At 38.2% G+C, this 24,103-nt stretch overlaps 1 protein-coding gene across 3 annotated transcripts in view; it reads left to right on the forward strand.

The window, feature by feature from the left end:
• Positions 1–24,103, forward strand: part of SYNE3 (spectrin repeat containing nuclear envelope family member 3) — a 185,467-nt gene that overhangs the window by 127,004 nt on the left and 34,360 nt on the right. For all 3 annotated transcript variants that reach the window (XM_072630318.1, XM_072630320.1, XM_072630319.1), the window contains exons 11-16: positions 896–1,030; positions 3,550–3,714; positions 7,450–7,622; positions 10,934–11,063; positions 16,876–17,037; positions 23,239–23,391. In XM_072630318.1, coding sequence (XP_072486419.1) covers positions 896–1,030; positions 3,550–3,714; positions 7,450–7,622; positions 10,934–11,063; positions 16,876–17,037; positions 23,239–23,391 — 918 coding nt within the window. The remainder of the gene's footprint in view (positions 1–895; positions 1,031–3,549; positions 3,715–7,449; positions 7,623–10,933; positions 11,064–16,875; positions 17,038–23,238; positions 23,392–24,103) is intronic.

The raw sequence follows: 24,103 nt of genomic DNA on the forward strand, positions 1-24,103 counted from the left end.
CCAGTTCCTTCAGCTGATTTTCTATTGCAAGATGGGTGGTATAATGGATAGAACTCTGGACCTAGAGTCAAGGAGACCTGAGTCCAGATCTCACCTCAGATTCCTACTAGTTGTGTGACTCTGAACAAGTCACTCAACTTCTGTCTGACTTAGTTTCTTAAACTATAAAGTGGGGAAAATAAGAGTCCCTACCTGCCAGGGTTGTGAGGGTCAAATGAAATATTTGTAAATTGTTTACAATGCTTGGAGCCTAGTAGGTGCTTAAAGATACTTGTTTTCTTCCTTTCTTCTATTTATCCTGGTCTGGATACACTTCAGTTTATCGAACCTTACTAATATGTGATAACTACAACTGGACATAGTACTGCAGGTTTGATTTAACCACATTGGAGAATGTTATCTGGAATTATAACCTCCCTTTTCCTGGTCACTCTGCTTCTAAAAATGCCACTTGAGATCCTAAAGCCTTGAGTCAAGAGCTTGAATTAAAATTCTCAAAATATTTGAGGGTTTCCTTAATGTGAGATAAATGGCAACCCATCCATGCCTTCTTGTCCCTGTTCATACCCTAGTTCTTCTCCTTCATCCTACAGGAGATTCTTTGAATCCAAGTCAAAACCTAACTTTTATCCCTATTCACTTTTATCTTATTGTATCTGGCTTAGCTTTCATTCTAGCCTTTTCAGATAGTTTTGGACCCCTTCCCCCAAAACATCCTCCATGTTCTGAATGCCAAACATGGAACATTTCTCATACTTTAGAGTACATATTACTGTCTTTGAAAGTCCTCCCTTCAGATAAGCTACTGCCATCCTTACCCTAGTTTCTTCCACATAATGTTGATTTTGCTAAACAAATGGACTCTCTCTCTCTCTCTCTCTCCTTTCCATTGTAGAGGATTCAGGAGGACTTGCAGGAGCTTGAAATTGAGATTGAAAACCTGAAGCCCCTAGTTCAGGCAAATCCCAGTCACCAGCATAAAATCAGTCAACTCGCATCTGATTATCAGACCCTGAAGAGGTCTTTAGAGGTAAGTTATCAAACATCAGTAAAATAGCAACTTACACATACTTTATATTTTGCAAAATGCTTTCACATGTATTATCTCATTGAATTTTCACAATAATCCTGTGAGGTTGTGTAAACATTATTATCCTGATTTTACACATAAGAAAACTGAGGCTTACAGAGGTAAAATCATTCAATAAATATTAATTAAGTGCCTACTTATGTGCCAGTCACTGTACAAAGCACCAGAAACATAAAGAAAAATAAAAGACAGGCCATGCTCTCAGCCCAAAGTCACATAGCTAGTAAGTTACAAAGTTGGGTCTTATGGCTTCCAATCCAGTATTGTTTTGGGCAAACTAGTGATGAAGGTTGCTAACCCATTACCCAACAGAGACAGTATGGACTCTATGTCAAATGAGACTTTTTTTTTGGACTTGACCAATGTGGGAATTTGTTTTGTTGGACTATGAACATTGTTAAAAGAATTTTGCTTTTCTTTTTTTCCTTTTCATTGTGGAGGGAGAAGTGAGAAGGAAAGAAAACAAATGCTTCGTAATTGCAAATTTTTAACTTTAAAATACATTTTAAAAACAAGTAGTGGGGATGAATTTTTAATGATTATCTTTATTCTCTTACTAATTTCTTCTCGTGCTTAGCCACATCTTAGAATTTGGGGCGGAAGCCATGAAATAGAACAAAAGGGTGTGTCTTTGTGGAAGTCATTTCACTTAGTCTTCTATGGTGAGGAAGCAAAGACCAGAAGAGGTGTTTTCTCAGTTCTAAAATTCTTCCTGTAGTTTCAACATTTTTATATTCTTGGATTCCTTCAAACTCTAAATTCTGCAACATGTTCTCTCGGCTAACCTAAAATGAGACCAAATAATAATAATGACAAAATAACTATAACTCATATTTCTGTAATATTTTATAGTTTGCAGTGTGCTTTTCTCCTTTGAGGAAATTAACAGTGAAGATAGTTGGTGAAACTGTATTATCCCTGCTTGATGAATGAAGAAATACTGAAGCTCAAGGAGTGAAATGCCTCTTCTTCTAAAGGCACATAGTTAGTATGGTAGAGCTGAGACTTGAACCTACATCTCCTGATGCTAGATCTTGTGCTGTTTTCATGATATCATGCTGCCTCTCATGAATTCATGCCTTTGGTATTACTGGTTTGGGTTCACTGGCTGAGTCCATCTGTTATAGACTCATCGCCCTAGATTTCACAGAGAGATACAAAGGAAAGAAAAGACATGATTCCAGACCTTATGGAACTTAAGAGTGTTTAGCACAGAATAGGCCACAGAATAGGCATTTAACACATGCTTCCAGATTACTTCCAGATTACTTTCAGGCAGTAATTGTTTCATTCATTGGTTTTGTGTACCCTTCCTTTAGCAGTGGGTGGAACATAGTAGATGCTTCATAACTTTAGACTGATTTTGTAGGAGACATGACACAGGACTATTGTGAAGAAAATGCTTTATGACCCTTAAAGTACTATAGAAATGTTATCATTGTTATTTAGTAACATGAGAAATTTGAGATATAAGTGCAATTGAATATATTATAAACTCTTCAATTGAGCAAACATTTATTAAGCATCTACTACCTGGAAGGTCCTGATACCACAGGACATCCAAGGACAGGAAAGATATGTATAAGTACATGCATATTTATGTGACAAATAACTTTTACAACAGAGGGTGGAAGTTCAAAGGAGAGGACCAAGCAAAATTTTGTGAGAAATTTTAGAAAGGCTGTATCCCAGGAAGTGCCCATACTACACACATAAATAAAGAAGATAGCCCCTAAACTGGGCCTTGAGGGAGACATTTCAGTAGACAGAGATGAGACTGCAGGAAGGACTCATCTGGTACTTTCATCTAGTTAAGAGGTGACCAGATGCCTTTGTACCTTTCATGTAGTTGTCACTAAGTAAGTCCTCATTAAATTGAACTGGTTTTGTTATGGGTATATGAGATATAAAGTAACCAGAAATCAGTTTAGTATAATGCCATAAATAGGTGAGTTTCATAGAATATCAAATCTGTAAGAGATCTTAGTGTTATTCTGGTATTCTGTTCATTTTACAGATTTGAAAGCTAAGCCAACAGTAAAGAAAAAGGGAAAAGAAGGGAAGGGAAAGGGAAAAGAGAGGGAAAGGGAGGAGAAAGAAACAAGCCTTTGTTAATTGCCTATTATGTTCGGCAATGTGCTAAGTATTTTACATGTATTATTATCTCATTTGATCCTTGGAACAATCCTGGGAAAGAGGTACTATTATGACCCCATTTTAAAGTTGAGGAAACCGAGGTAGGCAGAAGTTAAGTGTATGAGGCAGGATTTGAATGCAGGTCATCCTCACTCCAGGCCTAGTGCTTTATTCACTGTGCCACCTAGCTGCCTCACTCAAAGAGTGAATTAGAAAGCAGAGCTAGAGTTTCTTTCTTCTGTTCCCTTTATTACTTCTTTATTTTCATAAACTATTTGTCCAAGCTTGGTGTTAATGTGTTGGGTGCTCTTCTGGTTTTGTAGATAACTATGGAACAAAGCCAGAAACATGTTCAGGAGCACTGGACATTCAACCACAAACTGTGGGAGCTCCAGAAGTGGATTGGGATGACCAAACAAAAGCTGGAATCCTACCAAGGGGATGAAGGCCAGTGGAAGGTGGATGACCAGTCTGTGGAAGATATTGAGGTAAGTACACTTTCTCCTTAGGAATAGTATTTCACTTACTAGAAAGCCAAACTGCAGAGGATTAAAATGTAGTTTTGAAAAAAATTTCTAGGTACAAGTGAGCTAACTCTTGATCCAGGTAGAGTACTGCGTGGGAGCCACTTCTGTTCATGAATGAGCTTTTCTAACAACTACTTGGATTTTGAACTAAATTTTAATAACATATTTCCATGGTTGAAGTAACTGATGATCAGCCTAGGATTTCACAGGTGAATGGCTAGAACTAAATTTTGATTCATGTTCACAATGTAAATTAACATCCCAAATTTCTTTCTAAATGAAGTTGCTTGTCTTCTGACCAGCTAAAGCAATATGTTTCTCTTCGAAGGAGATGGAATCACAGAATATGAGTGGAAAGAACTCCAGAACATAAAACATGAGACCACAGATTCAGGGAATATTAGTGCTGGAAAGGAAATTTAAACCTAGAGCATTCCTAGAAGGAATCTTATGACGTATAATGTTAGAATATAGAACATAATATGTTACAGGAGATTGTCAAGTACAGAATGCTAGAGCTGAAAGAGACTTTACGATGGAACAAGGGAATATAAAACATTAGTAACAAAAAAACCTTAGAGTTTTTCTGGTCCAGTACTCTCAAGGAAATAGGAAAAGATCCAGAGAGGACATTTTCTGTTTCAGAAGTTTTCTATTCTAGTAAGAATCTCTTTAAAATCAGCAAAGAGATATTGTAATGGGGCAACGGAATACTTCCCAATTTTTTCTAACTTAACAGCATCAGTATCAAAGATATTTCATCTGCTTTTATCTTCGAGGTCTTTGGTGGTCCCCCACACACACCTGCTTACCCACCACAAAGGTGTCATTATTCCCTTTGCTCATGGTGCTTCTGTTCTGTTCCTTTTTAGCTGCTTTTCCACATCCTCTTCTTTCATCTCTTCAGTAGAAGAGAAGTCTGTAACAATTGAACTTTAGCATTATGAACTTATAGGACTAGAAGGAAGTTGGGAAATAATCTAGTCACCCTCATCATTTTGCAGATGTGGAAATGTTGGCGCAGAAAGAGAAGTGAGCTGTCCAAGTTAGTTAGTGAGCTAGTGATGTAGCCAGGATTAGACTATAGCTACCAGGTCTCCCTGTGCTAATTTTTTTCTACTGCACTATCCATCTCCTTTGTTGCTTAGAATCCAGTTCCCTGGTATCCTCAAATGACTAGTACATTTTTTTTGTTGGACTTTAAGGGGAAAAAGGCAAATGAAAACAAATGAAGATTATAAAATACTCATTTAAAATGAGTAAGCACCCCCCCAAAATGAATGGTTAGGACTCGGTAGACATTCATACTGATCTATGTTTTTGATATCTTTACTCCTGCACAGTGATCTTTGATATTCTGAAGTACTTCATGGGACCATAGGATGTAGACAAAAAAATGGCTTTAGGGTTCGCAAGTCCACTTCTCGTTTGCAAAGCCTCGCTATTGCCTCATGAATCAAAGAATAAAAAATCTCTTCCCTGCTTCTGGAACTTCCAAGTTTATAATAGGTTTTTACATCTGCTATGTCTCATTTGGTCCTCATGTCTCTCATTTGAGAGGTCCTCCTTAAAATATTATCCCCATTTTAGAGATGAGGAAATTCAGAGAACTTCAATGAATTGCCAAAGTTATAGTAGACATGACTGAACAGAATTTATAACAGAGAGAAGACGTAGATTTAGGAAAACAGGGATTAATTTCACTGTTCTTCTCATGACATGCTGTTTACAGATGCAGAAAAGAGAAATGAGGCATCTTTATTTTATTTTTTTATACAAGAAGCTTTTATTTTATTCTTCAGTAGAAAGAATGCGCAATCTGGAGCCAAAGGACCTGGGTTCAAATCCTTCTTCTGACACTACCTGTGTGACCTGGGGAAAGCCCTTTAACTTTCCTAGGGCTCAGTTAACTCCTATAAAGATTGGGGGAGGGGAGTGGACTAGGTGACCTCTGAGATTCCTTCAAACTCTACATCTAAGATCCTAAAGTCATCAATGAAAATATTCACCTATCTAGATAAGAATAAAATGTGATTAGACATGATTAGCATAAACTCCACAATTATTGCCCTGCCATCCAATTATTAATTTTAAAATGATAGTACTAAAATTGGTTGTTTATTTCCCCTTCTGGACCCTTTTCTTTTTAAAAAAAAAATACTGATGTGCTTTGTCTTTTTATCATCTACATTTCCCAACACATTCTCCTCTCTATGTCATTTTCCACCCCCAACCAGAATATCCCTTGTGATGAAAATTTTTTAAAAGAGAAAAGAAATAACGCCACAGAACTGTCTGACACTTCAACCAAGTCTGACATATGCAGTGCTCCATTTGCCACCACTTTTGCGAAGAATGGGAGGGAAAGAGAATTTCTATGTCTTCTAACCGTTAAATAATTTCGTAGCATTTAGCTTCTATTGTCGTTTTTCTTTTTATTTCTGTTGTCATAGTCACTATGTTATTCTCCCGGTTCTACTTACAACATTGTGCATAAGTCTGCGTCTTCTCATTCTTTGTATTCATCATATTAATTATTTTTTATATAATAGCATAACAATAACACATTAGTAGAACAATAGTATTCCATCATATTCAATCATAATTTGTTTACTGATTGATGGACTGATTTAAAGTCTATCTAGTCTGGCTTCCACTACCTTTAGGTTATATGTTATATTGTTCTCTCAGGCACTTTTTTTTCCATTCTTGGAGGAAGAAGGGTCCCTTCTTCGTTTCAACCACTCTACTTAAATCCTTAGCCCTATCGCTTCCCATCTTGTCTAGGAACTTACTCTTTGAAATGTCTTCTTCCTCTATCTAATCTTCAGTCTTTTCCTATTTTCTGGATCTTCCCTTGCCACAAACAGATGTGCTCAGATCTCCATCATACTTTAAAAAATCTTTTACTTGACCCTGATATTCCCTCAAACTATAATCCTATATTTCTTCTCCCTTTCATAGCCAAACTCCTAGAAAAGGTCATCTATACTTATTTCTACTTTGTCACTTCCCAATTGTTTGTGATCAGGCATTTGACCACGTTTCTCCCATTACTTATGGAAACTACTCTCTCCAAGGTTACTAACAATCTTTTAACTGCTAAATCTGATGGCCTTTTCTCAGATCTCATCTTTTTTTGCCAGATCACCATCCATGTCCAATCCCATATGTGCACATATACTTTCAGGGCTCTGTCCTTGACCTTCTTTTTCTCTGTCCTGATTTATTGTAGAGAATTTCCATGAGTTTGATTATCATCTCAATGAATATAACTCTAAATCTATGTATCTATTCTTCATCTCTCTCCTGAGCTTGAGACACTATCATACATCACTAACTGCCTTCTGAACAGAACTCATTATCTTGTCCAACCCATCTCTCTTTCAAACATTCCTATTTATCTTAAAGGCACTACTATCCTTCCTGTCACTCGTGATCCTAATCTTATCATCATCCTCATCTCTTCACTCTTCCTCACCATTCATATTTAATCAGTTGATTCCATTAGTGTATATTTAATAAAGAACTTAAGTCAATGGAAAAGATACTCTGCTAAAATTCTTCATCCTCTTAAAGAAGTAAGGTTATTTGATTCTAGGTTAACCCTCACTTCCCACCCCTAATCTAACAAATGACTGGAAGATATCTTAATTGTAGACTATAAATCTTGACACTGAGTCACTCGTCTTTCAGAGGCTGGTGGGTGAATTCCCTGATAAAGAAGTACACTTGCACTTGATCGAAGCTCACGGCCAACTGGTAATGGAGACATCATCTCTTGAGGGAGCAACTCTTGTCCAGGGGGAATTAAAGGAACTGATGGAGTCTTGGGAGGCTCTGAAGTTGCTTCAGGAAACATTGTTGAGGTAAACAAATATCTAAGACTTTTTCTTTCCATTTTCAAACATTGCTTGTGACCCAGTATTTGAAAAGACAGATGAAGCTGTTGGTGATCAGTTCCCTATGTCATGTCAGCTTATAAAAGTGATGGCAGAAATTTGAAGCGTTTTGAAAACTGTGTCATGCATATGTAAATGGCACACTTATGAGGATGCCCAGGGCTGCTTTGGTTACAAAGTCATTGTATTTGCTTAGAGCTTTGATTCTCTTATTGCAGGGCCTTGCATATAGTATTTTCTTCAATGGATCCTTGATCTCATTAATGTGAGTACGACTTCTACCAGTGCAGATGTTTTATATGATCCTTCTTGGTAATGCTGTAGCCTCCTTATGTATTCTTATCATACATCGTTCTATCACTATTTGGTCCCCTGCAATTCCCTTTAAGATCATTGTATTTCATTATTAATTGCCAATCAGCATCAATAGGAGAATATTGATATTAAAAGGTGGGATTTTGTGTCAAGTAACATGGTGGGATCACTAAAACGACTGTCTAGTTCCTGCCCACAGTCTTACCCTGATTCACATCTGGATCCACCTAGCTTATTGTCCATTAGCAATGCCTTCCCAGATATGCAAACTAATGGAACAGCTCACTGGGTTGCCCATCCAACTACATATGGTAGTGTGGACAACATGCCAATAAAATTTTCATGAGCTCAACAGAATATTTTCTGACTCAGTGTCCTATTGTAAAGCTCTATAGTAAGTATGTATTCTTGAAGAACATGGCAAGTTTCAATATATCCAAATACTTATAGCGATGAGCCATGTTTTCCAAAAGGGATTCTAACTATAGGTATTTATTTTTAATGAGAATCAAGTTGATTTTTCATTTCATACTCCACTTTGGAATGACAGTTTCAGGTGCCACAAGCTTTGTACTGAGAATACTTTCTGCTGATGACCTGGTGTCAAAGTGGTTGTCTAATATGGTCTTTTAGGTGATATTCACAGTGTCTATGATTTTAATTTCCACTGGTTCAGTGGATAGAACTTTGATCTATGTCTGAATCCAGCTCTGCCACTTAAAACTTTTGTGAACTTGGACAAATAATTTCATGTTTCTTGACCTGTTTCCTCTCTCATAAAATGACAAGATTGGAATAGATAATCTCTAAGGTCCTTTTCCGCTTTCTCATGAGAGTATATGACTAGTTGTCATTTGTCTCACTTTATGAGAACTATTTCTCTTCTTAAAATGCTATTTGTCAACCTAATTTTCACAAATCAATTTGTACTTTTAACACAGTAAGGGATCTTACTGTTCAAAGAAATTGTATTGTGAATCTTTTACTGAAATAAAAAAAATGATTTTGTTATAATAAACTATCATTGCAGAGGAGCAGACCACTGCTCCTCTGATCCCACGTAATGGTAGCAGTGCTGTGCTGGACCCTAGGAAACCAAATGCCAATTCCCATTTTTCCACTACCTTGCTGTGGGAATTTTGGCAAGTCACTTTCCCTTTGTAGTTCTCAGTTTCCCCCTCTGTAAAGTGAGGGGATTGGGCCCTGTGAATAAAGTCCTTTCCAAGTTTCACATTGTGAAGATATGAAGGTTAGGCTGTCATAAGCCATCACAGAGGAAGTCTTCCATCCTCTCACTTATGGGGACTAGAGATAGAAGTCTTTGTTTTCATTTTTTTCCTTGCTACAGACATTAATGATGATCGATACCTGAGGATGGTCCCTCCACCATCAAAAATTTCAGCCCCTCTTCCATGAGATACTGTTGCTGGAGAAATTTATGAGCTGGGGGCTTCTCCTACCTTAGGTCATTAGGTCCAGGCAACAGATACAGTATATCACTAGCACCCTCTTCAGTGGTTTTCCTTATTGTTAGAGTTTAGCAAAGGTTATGCTCTAAATGAAGAACTATTGAGAATTCATGGTCACCTCCAAGGCTTAGTGATGTGCTAAATTGTAGGAGAAGTATATAGTCAATGAACATTTAGTAAGTGCCTACTATGTGCCAGGCACTGAGCTAAGCATTGGAGATATAAAGAAAGATAAAAGAGTCCCTGTTCCCCAAAAGCTCATAGCCTAATGGGGGAGACAACATGCCAACAACTCTCTCTCTGTGTATATGTGTGTGTATATACACACACACACACACACACACATATGCATATATGTATATTATATATAACATTATTTATTATATATAACATAATATTATGTATATTATATATAACACACACAGATACACACTCATACATATATATTATATACACACAAGACATACACAGGATAGATTTGGAGGCGATCATAGGGGGAAGACATTAGCATTAAGGAGGATCAGGAAAGGCTTCTCACAAGAAGGTGTGATTTTAACTAAGATTTGAAGAAAGAGAGAGAGGCCAGAAAGTATAAGGGAGAAGGAAGAGAATTCCAGGCATAAGTGACAGCCAGTGAAAATGCAGAGTTGGGAAGTGGAGCATTGTGTGTGAGGCACAGCAAGGAGGTCAGTCTCACTAGACTGCAGAGTTTACAGAAGGAAGTAGATGTGAAAAGACAGAGATGGTAGGAATTCGGGTATTACTATTCCCATTTCACAGATGATGAAACTGAGAGACAGAGAGGTTAAGACTTTCTTCTGAAGTTTATATTTAGTAAGTGCCAGATCATGGATTTGAACCCTGGTCTTCTGACTCCAAATCCAGTCCTCTTTCCACTACACTTCAGCTGCTCTGAAGGGTATCTGGTTGTTTTTTCCACAGCCAGAAGTGGACACTGAGCATCAGTATTTCCCAAATGACTAAGTCATGGTGATCAAAATCGATGGTTTGGTAAGACAACCATTGGCTTTCCAAATGTTTTACTTACTGCTTTCCATATAGGGGAAGAATGTCCTTTAAAAGGAATATTTTGCCATATTCAAAATATAGGGAGAAAAAGGATGTAGGCGCATAGAGGGGCACAAATGTTTTTTCCATAACCTCTCAATATACCTGTGTTGCACTCTCCTCCTCTTTACCCCTTCCATCATTATCATCAGTCAACATTTGTTGCATGCCTTGAGGGTCATGGGATTGTACCACTGGCTTCAAGGATGTTTATCAGAACTATCAAAGATATGACGTGTCTGGAGAGAGCTTGCTACCCAGTATTGTGTCTTGGCTTTTGAAAGATTTTTGTGAAATATGTTCCTTGTCTTTTTGTTGTTGCATGAGCCCTAACAGAGGAATTGTCTTGTGAATCCCTCTGAAAGTATGAGTTGTCAGATATACATCAATATCATAATATTTATTGGGTTGCTTTGTGTCTTCCAGCCTCATCAGGAAGTGGCAGCTAAAAAACAAGGAGTTGGATCCAGTGAAGAAATTGGTGTTTTCGAACAATATCCCAAAGCATGGGTTTCTCATAGATTCTGTGGACTCTGTTCCTAGGCACCAGGGTAAGGTGAGTAAGGGTGGTGGATAGGATTCAAGGAGGAAGAGAATGATCACCGAGTAAGTGACTAGAGACTCATGAGCCAAGTGCAATGGAATATCAACTTCACTCACTCCTCAACTCTCACCCTCTTTTTCACCTAGAAAAACACATCAGGATTCCATGAGGAAACTTGGGGTTCTCTTTGTTGAAGACCTTCCCAAATACTAAGAAAATAAAGGCTATTTACATGAGCTCCCTCTTTTTCCATTCCCTACATCTCAAAATCCCTTGACAACACTCTTTTACTGCAGTCTCTGAGGAAGAGAAGACCTTCCTACTGATCAAGGCCAACTCTTCTACATGTACCATTGATCACATACTCTTCTGTTTTCTCTAGTAAAATGCTCCAGTAATCACCCGTCTTTCTAATCGTCAATCTCTCCTTAGCAATTGGTTTCTTCCCTACTTCCTATCAACAGGCCCAAATGTTCTCTATCACTAAAAACCTTCAGTGGACCCTTCTCTTCCCTTAGTCTATCATCCTGAATCTTTCCTCCCTTTCACCCAACTATCACTCTCTCATGTGTCCTGACCTTTGCATAAGCTGTTTTCCATGACTGGCAGGTTCTCCCTCTCTCCCCTTGGCCTCTTAACATCTTCAGTTGCATTAAAAACTCTGTTCAGGTGTCAGCTTCCACATGAAGTTTATGTCCTCCCCCCAAAAAATGTTTTAATAAAAAGACATTTACATGTTTCCTCCATTTTTCTATTACTTCTCAGATATGCCATCTGCCTTCTGGCTTCATCATTCAACTGAAACTACTCTCTTCAAAATTACCAGTGAACTCTGTAATGATCACATCAGATGTTCCCTTTCTTAGTCCTCATCCTTGACTTTTCTGCAGCATTTGACCCACATTTGACACTGTTCATCACTTCCTGGGTACTTTCTTTTCTCTGAATTTTCATTACAAGACTCTCTCTTGGTTCCCCTCCTATTTGCCTGACCACTTCTTAGCCTCCTTTGCTGGCTCTTCATACACATCACACAATGTAACTGTGTATACCCCAAGGTTCTGTCCTGGATCATCTTTTTACATTTTTTCACTGGGTGACTTCATCTCCTTCCATGGGTTTAATTATTATCACTGTGCAAGTGATTTCCAGATTTATGTATGTATCCCTATTTCCCCTATGAGTTGCAGTCCTATTATCATCAGCTTTCTATTGGATCTTTCAAAGTGGGTGTCCCATAGACAGCTCATTCAACACATCCAAAACTGCACTCATTATGTTTCCTCCAAAACTCACCTCTTTTGAACTTCCTTTGCTTTTGACAAAGGCTTCATTATCTTCCTAGTCTCCCAGGTTTGTGACCTTGGTATTAACCCTAACTCTTTATTTTCTTTCACCCCACATATCTAATCATTTGCCAAAATTGGTTTCTACTTCCAAGGTATCTCTTGTATCTATCCACTTTTCACTATCACCATGTTAGTTTAGGCCCTCATAATCTCTTGCCTGGACTATTTGGTCATTCTGCCTCAAGTGTGTTCCCACTTCAATCCATCATCCACATAGCTACTAATTGACTTTGCTTAAGTGTCATTCTCCTACTCAAAAAACCTCCAGTGACTCCCTATTATCAATGACAGTGATGTTCGCTCTTTTTTGTTCCTCTCCACTGAAAATAAATCTCCTCTATTACCCACCACAAACAAAGCTTTATGGAGAAAAGGTAAACTCAGAATTCTTTTGGAGCTTGTTCCCTCAAAATTTGATTCTCTTCAGCTTAACAAGAAAATAATGAAGAGGATAGAAATGATAAAAAAGAATTCCTGTTCTACCAAAAAGGTTTATCATGGGAGTTATATGAGGGTAGTGCATTTGAAAGAATTTTGAAAAGTTAAAAGCATTGTCATAAAATGAAGGGGCTTATTATCCTTATTATAGTGGCAAAAAGATAAAGGCTCCAAGTTAAGTGACCTGCCCAAGATTACAAAGTTATAAAAGGTAGAGCTGGGATTAGAACTCTAGTTTCCTAATTTGCAGACCAGGTATTCTTCTTATGGACATTGATGAAATACTGCAATCTCTTATTTTGTCTTCCCTTTTCATCTCTAATGCTTCCCTGCTATCAAATGAAATTATAGGTCTCCTTCAAAATAGTATTAATGTTTAGCTTGGAACTCCTGAATAATAATGATGGTTCTAGCATCTGCTGCCTGATGGGATGCAATCCACAGTGTCCTAAATGTCCAGGAATCTATTAGCAATCAGTTTATTCAGGTGAGATCTAGTAACTTCCTATCTCTGATCCCCAGAACCATGGGAGTGGAAAGAATAGAACAACCATAGGAAACATAAGTGAAAGCTATTGGAAAAATTGAAAGAAGTCTCTATAAATGTAAGATAATTTGCTTTGCACTGATCCTCATGACATTCCATTGGAGGCAGGTTTTCATTTCCATTTTCACTTCAGAGATGAGGAAAATAAGGATCAAAGAGAACATGTGACAGATCTGGGACTTGAATTTAGATCTTCTGACTTCCCAACCCAGAAGTAGGGTTAGTAGCCCCTTCCATATGGGAAACATGACATAGGATTGGATTCTTACTGTTCAGAAGTGACTTCCTGAATGAACTGGCAGCATTTCAATTATGTAGGGTCCCTGGGTCTGGGCTTTTTGAAAAATGAAAATACAGAGTTGACTCAAATACTGTAGACAAGTCATACATGAGCCATGCTAAGGAGGACCACTTTCTCTCACAATGGAAGCAAGTAGGCTGTTCAGGGAGGTAGAGAGGTAAAAGGGGATAAAAGAATGTCAATAATTCACACTCAATAGCCCAGACCTATAATACCTTAATTTTCATAGCCCTTTAACATCCATCAGTTCATTTGATCTTGACCAGAACTTTGTGAAGTAGACAGGGAAGGGATTACTCCTTTTCATTTTATAAATCTCACCAAATTATCTTATCAGCTGTTATCAATTCTACTCGTTTCTATGCAAATGATCCCTAAATTTATCTGTCTGATTCTAATATCTCTCCTGAATGCCAGTCCAATATTGCTACCCGCAGTAGATCTACTCTTGGACATCTCAACTCAGATTTTTCATATTCAAACTCAAAACATTCAAAAGAAAACTAATGTTTTTCCTAAAATCCATCCCTGCTACAAATTTCCCCATTTCTGTTAGATGGCACCACTATCCTGTCACCTTGGTGCTATCATAGGTGAAATATAACAAAAGAGTAAACTCAGGCAATTCTCTGAGCAAGATTACATTTATTAACAGAGTGATAGTGCCTGTCAATACTTCTGACTTCACTGACTTCTTAGTCAGTGGCTTGCCTCCATTTATGCCAAAGATCCCAAACGGACAGATAGCTCTCCTTTAATATGTTTTGGGAGTATAGAACAAAGAATAGAACAGGGTAAATGACATCATGGGATTGAAGGCAAAATCACTGGTTACAGAGCTGAGGCACAGGGAGCAATATGATTGGTTGGAAGTTGGTAATGAGGCTAGCAACAACCCCCTTCTTCTCTCCTGAGGCTAAGAAGTACTCATTGTTTGAGTGGAGATGAAAGATAGCACTCAAAATTTTTGGACAGCAAACCAGACATCCTTGAGAGAGATAGTTTGATAGTATAAAGATAGTAGACCCAACTCCTTTCACATGCATCCCCCAAAGTCAGTTGAATTCCTGGAGGCAAGAATAGATCAATGATTTCTAGGAAATCTGAATTTTAAAATTTAACCCATTGTAGACTGGCTGAACTCTAAACCTACTTCAGAGACAGAGAACCATGAATTAAGCAGTTACAAGACAAAAGCAGTTATAAGACAACACCAATTAATGATAAATAGAATCTATAAATAAATGATACAAGATCAATTTTAATCTTCTCAGTGCATTCTTTGACTTTTCTCCCTAAACCTCTATATAAAACCAGTCAACAAGTTTCGATGATTTTGCCACCACCACACTTCTTATATCTGCTCCCCACCACCCTGCGTCCATCTACATAGCATCAGGGCCCTCAGCACCTTTCACTTTGATTCAGTAACCTCCGAATTGGTCTCCTTGCCTCCAGTCTCCCCCTTTTCCAGTCTGTGCTCTAGACAATTTCCAGAATGATATTCTTAAAACACAGATCTGACCATGTCATCACTCTTTCTCCAAATATCTTTGATATTTCACTCTTATGTCTAGGATAAAGATAGAAATTCCTTTGACTGACATTGAATAACCTCCATAACCTTGTTTGCACTTACTTTTTCAGTCTAATTTTCTTTTAGTTCCCTTCATGGATTCTTTGGTCCAGTCAAAATTGCCTGCTAGTTATTTCTAGTTCATGATATTCTATCTCTTATCTCTGGGCATTTGCACAAGTGATCACCTATGTCAGAGAAAATCTCCCTACATCTTGTAGAATCCATAGCTTTTTTTACAGCATAGCTTTGCTTATACCTCTTACATGAGTGAGACATTTCATTATTCCACTTCCCCTTGGGAGGGGGAGAATTCTCCCCCATGAAATTACTGAGCAAATACCTTTTATCTTTTACAGTCATCTGCTGTATCATCCTAGTAAAATTAAGCTTCTTGCAGTGAGGGATTCTTTTTTCCCTTTATATTACCAGTACTTAATATGGTGCCTCAAATATAGAAGGTACTTAATAAATGTTTGCTAAATTGAACAGCCCTACTTGTTTCAACCAATCTTCCGTTGATATAATCTTAAAATTTCACCACTTTTGTTGCTTTCCTGTGGATGCTCTCCAATTTATCAATATTTATCTCTATTCAATAACACATTATTAAGCTTGGCCCATCATCATAGTCTCTTGAGATATGATTTGGGTTTCTTAATCTACCATCCAAAGTGCTTTCATGTCACACTTCAATTAGTTTCATCTGCAAATTGGGTGTGCATACCATATATGCCTTTATCTGCATCATTAATAAAAGTATTAAAGTAGTATAAGGCACTAATCCTGGGCCACTCCAGTAATGACCTTTCCACAAATTGAGTTAAAGTAATCTTTGGGTATAGTCAAAAAGTTCTGAATTTAACTAATTGGACAGTCATCTAATCTACAACTTACTATCATGTCCACAAGTATCACGTTAGGGACTTTGTCAGATTCTTTGCTAAAATATAAATTATAACTATAGTCTATAGGCCAGCTATGGTCAGATATGACTGAATAATTGAACAAAACCACATTATTCTTGCAGAAATATAACATGATTTCTTATTTATTCATTACCGGTCCTTGATTCCATATTCTGCACATCTTTTTAAAATCCTAAATTGAGCATTGATTTTCTGGAATATTCACATCAATCAGGCTCTTTATACAAATTTCCTTCTTTTCTCCTTATTGGATTTTTTTGTGTTTTCAGGATTCTGTCCTTGAAAACTTCCTATTCCAACTGGGTCTGATTTCATCTTGAAGTTACTACTCCTATAACCTAGATTATTTTGAGAGACTGGAATCCTTGATTAAAACAGGAATCATTTTAATTTAAAAAATCTTTTCCCATCCCTAGATCCATGGCACTTAAAAATCAAAATAACAAATAGAAATGATCACTCTTCTCTCTGCCCTGTTCCTAGGAAATTCCAAATAACTATGGAGAAAAAAAGTGAAGACTGAGTTAATAAGAAATTCAACCCTCTTCCTTCTATGTATATGACCTGAATGACTTTTCATTCTGAGTATGATTTTCCCCATTTTTAATCTTTCTAAAATGGAACAAGGATGACCAGTGGGCAGCGATTGATTTTCATGCCCAGTGCTTTCTCCTTCTTATGTAGGGAAGTCTATCCAAAGAAGAGGAGGAAAGTAATGATGATTTCTCCAAACTCCTGAAAGACTTTGAACAGTGGTTGAAGATGGAAAATACCAAGTTGGTCAAGATCATTGCCATGAAAAGTGCCAATGCTAAGGAGTCCAAAACAAGAAAAGACAAACTGAAGGTATATTTCTAAGCAAAACCTTTTCCCTCTAGAGTCATTTAGGTATTATTAATAATTATTGATGATTAATGTTTGTCATCATTTTAAATAACTTGTTAAAATATATCTTTATAGTTTACATAGTATTTCATGCTCCTCATCTCAGTTAATCAGCAAAACAACTCTGGCCTGTAAAAGGAGTAGAACAGACATTGTAATTTTTATCTTTTGGATTAGGTGATAAAATATTAGTGCTCAATGGACCCTTAAAATCATAGAACAGTGAGTTGGGTGAAACTTAGAATCTTAGAATGATCAAGTAGGAGAAGGTCTTAGGGATCATGAAGTATAACTCCCTCACCTAATATATGGGAAAATCGTCCTAGAGAGATCAAGTGACTTTCAGTGATACAAAGCTAGTAAGAGGGCAATGCCAAAACCAGAACCCTGATGCTTTGATTCCTGGAATCAGTGTAGTTTGCACTATATACCATGCTGCCTCTCCTTTACTGTCAGCACTTGAAGAAGTACAGTCCAATTTGGAGAAAAAAAATTGGTACGAGCTCTTATTTTCCTTTGCTCATATTCTAGCCCTTTTATGCAAGTCAGATCTTTCCTAGCATTCTTTTAATCCACCCTCTGAGATTCAGGGTTAACAACAATAATAATGAACAGATAAATTTTATCTAAGCTTACATCCTAAAACCTTTATTTGACTGTAACTTCTCTTTACCTGTAATATAATCTGTAGAACATTAAAGGAATAATGAAATTATTATTAAAGGGACAATAGAAGTTGTCCAATAAATGATTTGTCCTGGGACTATTTCTATCTGAACTCAACCAAATATATTGAGAACAACTTTTCTATATACTACTAATAATTAGGACAGCTAGGTGGCACAATAGATAGAATTTAGGGCCTCGAGTCAGGAAGACTCATCTCCATTTCTGCCTCAGTTTCCCCATCTTTAAAATGAGCTGGAGAGGGAAACGGAAAACCATTCCAGTGTCTTTGCTAAAAAAAAAATCCCAAATGGGGTCACAAATAGTTGGACATGAATGAAAACAACTGAATATACAACAATAGTCACTTAATGTACATTAATGATACAAAGTTATATGGTTTCATTGAAAAACACATTAATAAGTTACTTCATCTCATAGAATCTTTCTCCAGATAGAATATCAGAATCTCATTTGAACTTGATAAGTACTATATTCTTAATGTACATGACGGAAAAGTGGTGACTGAAACTTTTGAGTTTGAATTCTAAGGTCAAATTGGATCATTGAATGAAGACAATACTTACATATACTTTGATCTTGGATTTCCTGGCAATGTATGTTAAGCAAAAGGCCCAGGAGAGTAAGAGGGGAAATCATAGTCCCTGTCCAGCACCTTTTGCCAGACATGAGGGATTTGCCTACACTGCTGCCCATCTAATAGTCAAGCAGTCAACCCAGAGGATCAGGCAGTATGGCTAAGCTTCTATGCCTCTGGTTGTTACCCTTAAAGGGTGAGCATTATGATTGATTGCCACCCACTACTACCCTAATATGTAACAATCCCCCAACACCTGTTACTTTACTATGCTTGTATTATTCCATCCTACCCAACTAGGAGCAAACTATGGCCAACCTTCATTTTTTCAATATCTGATCCTTATTCTCCTTAAGTCTGCCCCACCTACATCCCACTCCGATTCACTCACCCCTTCCATTGTGCCCTCTGGAATTCCAGTGAACAATTTTCCCTTCAATCTGGACTTCCCTCAACCTACCTCAGGGAGTAAGGTGGTATAGTGGTGGTGCTTCCAGGTGGATCACTGGGCCTGGAGTTAAGAAGACCTGAGTTCAAATTCAGCCTCAGACATATATTAGCTATTTGACCCTGAACAAGTGCATTGAACCCTCTCTCTGCCTCAGTTTTGTTAACTGTAAAATAGGGATAATAACATTTATTTCCCAAGGTTGTTGTGAGATCTAAATGTGACAATATTTATAAAGCACTTAGCACAGCGTCTGGTATATGAGTGTGTGTTTGTCCTTCCTTGCCGAAGAAGACCATTCCATCAGAGAAATGGTGACATGATTTGCACTTGACTTTGTTTTGAGTGAGGGAGGGCTGTGCAGGTTACCAGCCTCACTTCTCCTCCAGAACCATCTGAATTCAGTGATCAGATATTCATCAGGATGACTGGAGATGATCCAGGATGAGGCAATTGGGGTTAAGTGACTTGCCCAAGGTCACACAGCTTGTGAGTGTCAAGTGTCTGAGGTGAGATTTGAACTCAGGTCCTCCTGACTCCTGCACTGGTGCCCTATCCATTGTAACACCCACCTGCCCCTCCTGGTACATGAGAGGCACTTAAACAATGCTTAGTCCTTTCCCCTTCTCTCTACCCAGCACAGTAGTCTTGGAGGAGAAACTTGAATATTTTCTCTCCACTTCCACTTTCTTTGCTGTTCTCACTCAACAATACCTCTTCCTTTGATATTCACTTGATTAAAGTTTTCCATCCTATTCAAATCATGGTACTTGTTTTAAACTGGCTATAGGTCATTCTCTCCCTCTTCAAAGAGTTCTGCATCTTTTCTCCTTGACTCTTGCCCTATGTTTATGCTCCCTCAAATTTCCTAACCTCTCACTTCCTCAGTCTCCTTAAATGTGTGACCTGTGCCTTCACAATGCTTCAACCACATATAGGGAGTAGCAAAACATGAATTTCACTGTTACCCAAAAGTGATCTACTTACCTAATTTAAAATTCTGACTTTCTTCTATCGGACCAAAACCCCTTATCATCCCATCTCTTCCCAGGTCTCATGATTTCTAAAACCTTCTCTTCACCCTTATTGAGACCATTAGTTAATTTGGAGAAACATTTTTTTCTTGCCCTCTGTTCATCTCAAACCCTCTTAACACCATCCCACACTCTCTCTTCCATTCCCCAGTAATTCTCCTACCCTCTAAATGTGCCCTTGTTCCTTCCTGTATTCTCCAGTAGATTGCCCTGTCAGTCATTCCCTTCCCTCTAATTTTCACCATCTTCCTACAAAGTAGTTCTGAAGGGCATCTGTGACAGATGCCTCTACTTCCTCTTCTCTCTCCTCACTTCCTTCTTAATTCTCCTAGTCTGCTTCTGACCTCATCTTTCAACTGAAACTGCTCTCTCCAAAATTCACAGTGGAATCTTCATAGCCAAATCGAATAGACTTTTCTTAATCCTCTTCCTTTTTGACCTCTTTGTAGCCTTTGACACTATCAGCCTCCTCTCCTTGATATTCCCTTCTGTCTAACTTTTCAGGACTCTACTCCTGCCGACCTGACTGCCCTTATCAGTCTCATTTGGTAGATCATCATCTAAAAACTAAAAGTGGGTATCCTCTGGTCCCCTGTCCTGGGACATTTTCTCTTCTCCTTCTATGCTATTTCACTTGATGGTCTCATCAGATCCCATGGATTCAGTTATCATCTCTATGCTGATGATTCTCAAATCTCCTTACCCACCCTAAACTCTCTGCTGCCTTGTCTTGTATGTCTAACTGCTTATTAGACAATGAGATGTACTATAGATAACCTAAACTCAACATGTCCAACTCTGCCTTTCCAGTCTTTCTATATTGCCCCAGTCCCCCAGGATCTCTGCCTTGGTGTGGCAGGAGAATTAGGGCAGGGGAGGAAGAGTAACAGACGTTGCAGGGCTTGGGAATTGTGGGCTTAATCAGAAAACACATCCCCCTCCTCAGTACCCTGGAAATTCACAAACTCCTAAGGTGTTAGAGTGAGACTTTGCCAGGCCCTGGCTGTGCTGGGCACTTTGAAGGAGACTGAGCCTAGAACTGAGGCCAGGGGGTGGGGTGGGAGGCTGAAGAACCAGCCCTGGGCCAGTCTCACCCGAGAGAACCCTTTCTGAGGGAATGAGAGAAGACCAGACCAGCACATATTTTTATTAAACATTTTATCCCTGAACTAACAATATGGCTATGGGTGGTCCTCTTCCTCCCTTCTCCCCCTGATCTAATGAGAAGCGAAAAGCCACAGTGTCTGTGCAGGACCCCTTCAGAGCCCAGCTCCCCAAGTCTTGTTGGGGCAGCCTGGGTCGGGTCTGACATCTGTGCCTTCCTTTGAAAACCCTACATAAAACATACATACATACATACACACATACATATATATTTATACACACACACACACATATATATATATACACATACATTTATATGCAATATATATATTTCTCACCCCACAAGTTAAATTAATGGCCCACAATTGCTGTTTGTGCCTCCACATCTCCCCCATCCAACCCCTTCTCTCTCTTCACACGGCCAATACCTCACTTCAGGTCCTTCCTTGCTGTGGTCTAGATTCATGCCTCCTAATTGTTCTCCCTGCCTTGAGACTCTCCACACTCCAGCCAGTCCATCCTACACACAGCTGCCAAAGTGATTTTCCATAAGTCCAGGCCCCACCATAACATTTTTCTCCTTAATAAAATCCGGTGGCTCCCTATTGGGATAAATTATGAGGTGATCTACCTTTTAAAGCCCTTCATAACTTGGTTCTAGCCTATCTTTTCAGTTTCATTGTTTATTACTTCTCTCACCCCCCCAGCCACATACTTTGCAATCCAGCCAAACTGTCACTCTCTCTGTTCCTTACATGCTACTCCATCTCCTATCTCTGTGCATTTTCAATGGCCATCATATCTGAAATCCATTCTAATTCCAGCTCCTTCCAGGGGTGTCCTGGAACCAACTCATACCAGTTCTAGAGAACTATTTAAATGTTCCATGTGAACACTTAACAATTTAGAAATTGGCAGACTATAAATCGGAGTTTGGTTTATTGTTTTATTGATAGTCTAGACTTAATAATACAGATTAATGCTCTGTATACATTTTTTTTCCGATGGAGCTGGTTGCTAATTATTTACTAGCACACCCCTGCCTCCTTTGCAAACTACTGTAATTATTTCTGTTTTCTTCATATTTATTGTGTATATGCATGTATGTATCTATTTGTATTTTGTCTTGTTTATTTCTCCAATTACATTGCAAGTTCCTGGAGAGCAGGGACCGTTTCATTCCTTGTATTTCTATCATAGCACAATATCTGTCCCACAGTATTAATAAATTAATAAATTCCTGATTGATTAATGAATTGCTTCCATGCAGTCAAAAAAAGCTATACTTCATGCCCATAATGCATTTCCTCTTCATCTCTCCCTTTCTGAATTCTTATTAAAGTGCTACTTCATCTTCTTCCCTATGATGCAGATGAGGAAACTGAGCTTCAAAGAAAGCACACAGTAGTTAGTGATTAGAGCTGGGATTATCAGTCCATTTCCCTTGACTTTAAGTTAGTCCTATGCCCATTCCCCTGCACCATACTGCCTCTATCAGTCTTTTTTTTTTTTAGGTAACCTATAATAATGTAAAATTCTGGAATTAAGATTCAGACTTCTAATTTCTTATCCTAATTATTAATGACAACATATAAGTTCCCTCTCTGAATTTAAGCAAGCCACTTAATTTCTTGGGATGGAAATTTCACTCCATCATTTTGTGGGTTCTGCTGCCCCATAATTTGCTTAGAATTTGAATTTTTAAAAGAGTATTTGGAGGGGTTTGGGGGAGAGATTAGGCAAGTCCCTGCCTTTACTCTGCCATCTTGGCTCCACCTCCACTTAACTTCTTTGAGTCAAACTTTTCTCTATCTGTAGTGTAACCCAAAGTTGGACCAGATGACCTCTAATCAAAGGTCCCTTCAATTCTGTGTTGATAAAATAGACACCTATCTTTGTCTCCGAGGTCATACTCAGAGTCTGACAGCTTTACAATCTACAGAGTTTAGTGAGTTGCTCAGGGTCACACAGCTAGTAAGTGTCTGAGACCAAATTTGAACTCAAGAACATGAGTTTTCTTGACTCCAGGTCTAGCAGCTCTATCCATTGCACCACCCAGCTGTCCCTGATAGTAATGATAGTAACAATAATATTTTTATTTCAATGAATTCAAAGATCATTGAGGATCATATAGGACTATAGCATGTGAATAAGTGGTTTTAATTGATAAATTAAGATTTCCTATCCCTAATTAGCTAGGAATAGGGCTAAATTAACTGGTTTTACTAAATCAGTTTTAGGACTATAGACTGAATTGTCATTGTACTCATTGCATCCTATATGTGGGTGACCCTATCTTTACCTCTTCATAGGAGCTGCAAGAGAGACTCCCACAAGGTCAGCATCTTTTTGAAAATCTTCTTCATCTCCGACCAAAGAAAGAAACTTCTGAAAATTTGGAAGATCTCCGCTACCACTGGATGCTTTACAAATCTAAGCTCAAGGACTCCATCCATTTGCTCGAGGTAGGTGTCAAGGAATAAGTACATTGTGGCATCCAAGAATAAGTACTCATAGGTAGATAGAAAAAAGTCACACACTCTACATTTCATTGTTCCTTAGTAAAGCAAGCTGAGAAAACCACGCTTTGAATTAAACCTTTCCTGGTTACCCCTGCTCAAAGTAACTTTTCCCTTTACTAAATTCCAAGTGCAATAGGTCCAAATTTATGTCTCATTTGATTATTACTGTTTTTTAGTCATTCAGTGATGTCCTATTCTTTGTGACCCTGTGAACCACAGCACACCAATGCTGTCCATGGAGTTTTTTTGGCAAAGATATTGGAGTGGTTTGTCGTTTCCTTCTCTAGTAGATTAAGGCAAACAGAGGTTAAGTGATTTGCCCAGAGTCACACAGCTACGAAGTATCAGAGGCTGTATCAGCAACGACCCCAGCATACACAGAAGGGCCTGCTATACAGGTTCTTAGATCTGCTTTTTTAAAAAGAAATCAACTTTTGAGGGGTCAACAGTCACTTTAATAATCAAGCACATATACCATTCACTTAGTCTGCATCCTGAACTTCAGAGATAATACAAAGAAATAAAGACTAACAGACAGGGCTTCCAACTGTCTGACCATAAGCAATACATATCTTACAGATCAACACACAGGTCCAGCTATCTGACCATACATACATAGTTACCAGAGACAGAAGCACTAACATCTGAGTTTTCA

This window comes from Notamacropus eugenii, chromosome 1 (assembly GCF_028372415.1).
Source record: "Notamacropus eugenii isolate mMacEug1 chromosome 1, mMacEug1.pri_v2, whole genome shotgun sequence".
NCBI lineage: Eukaryota > Metazoa > Chordata > Mammalia > Diprotodontia > Macropodidae > Notamacropus > Notamacropus eugenii.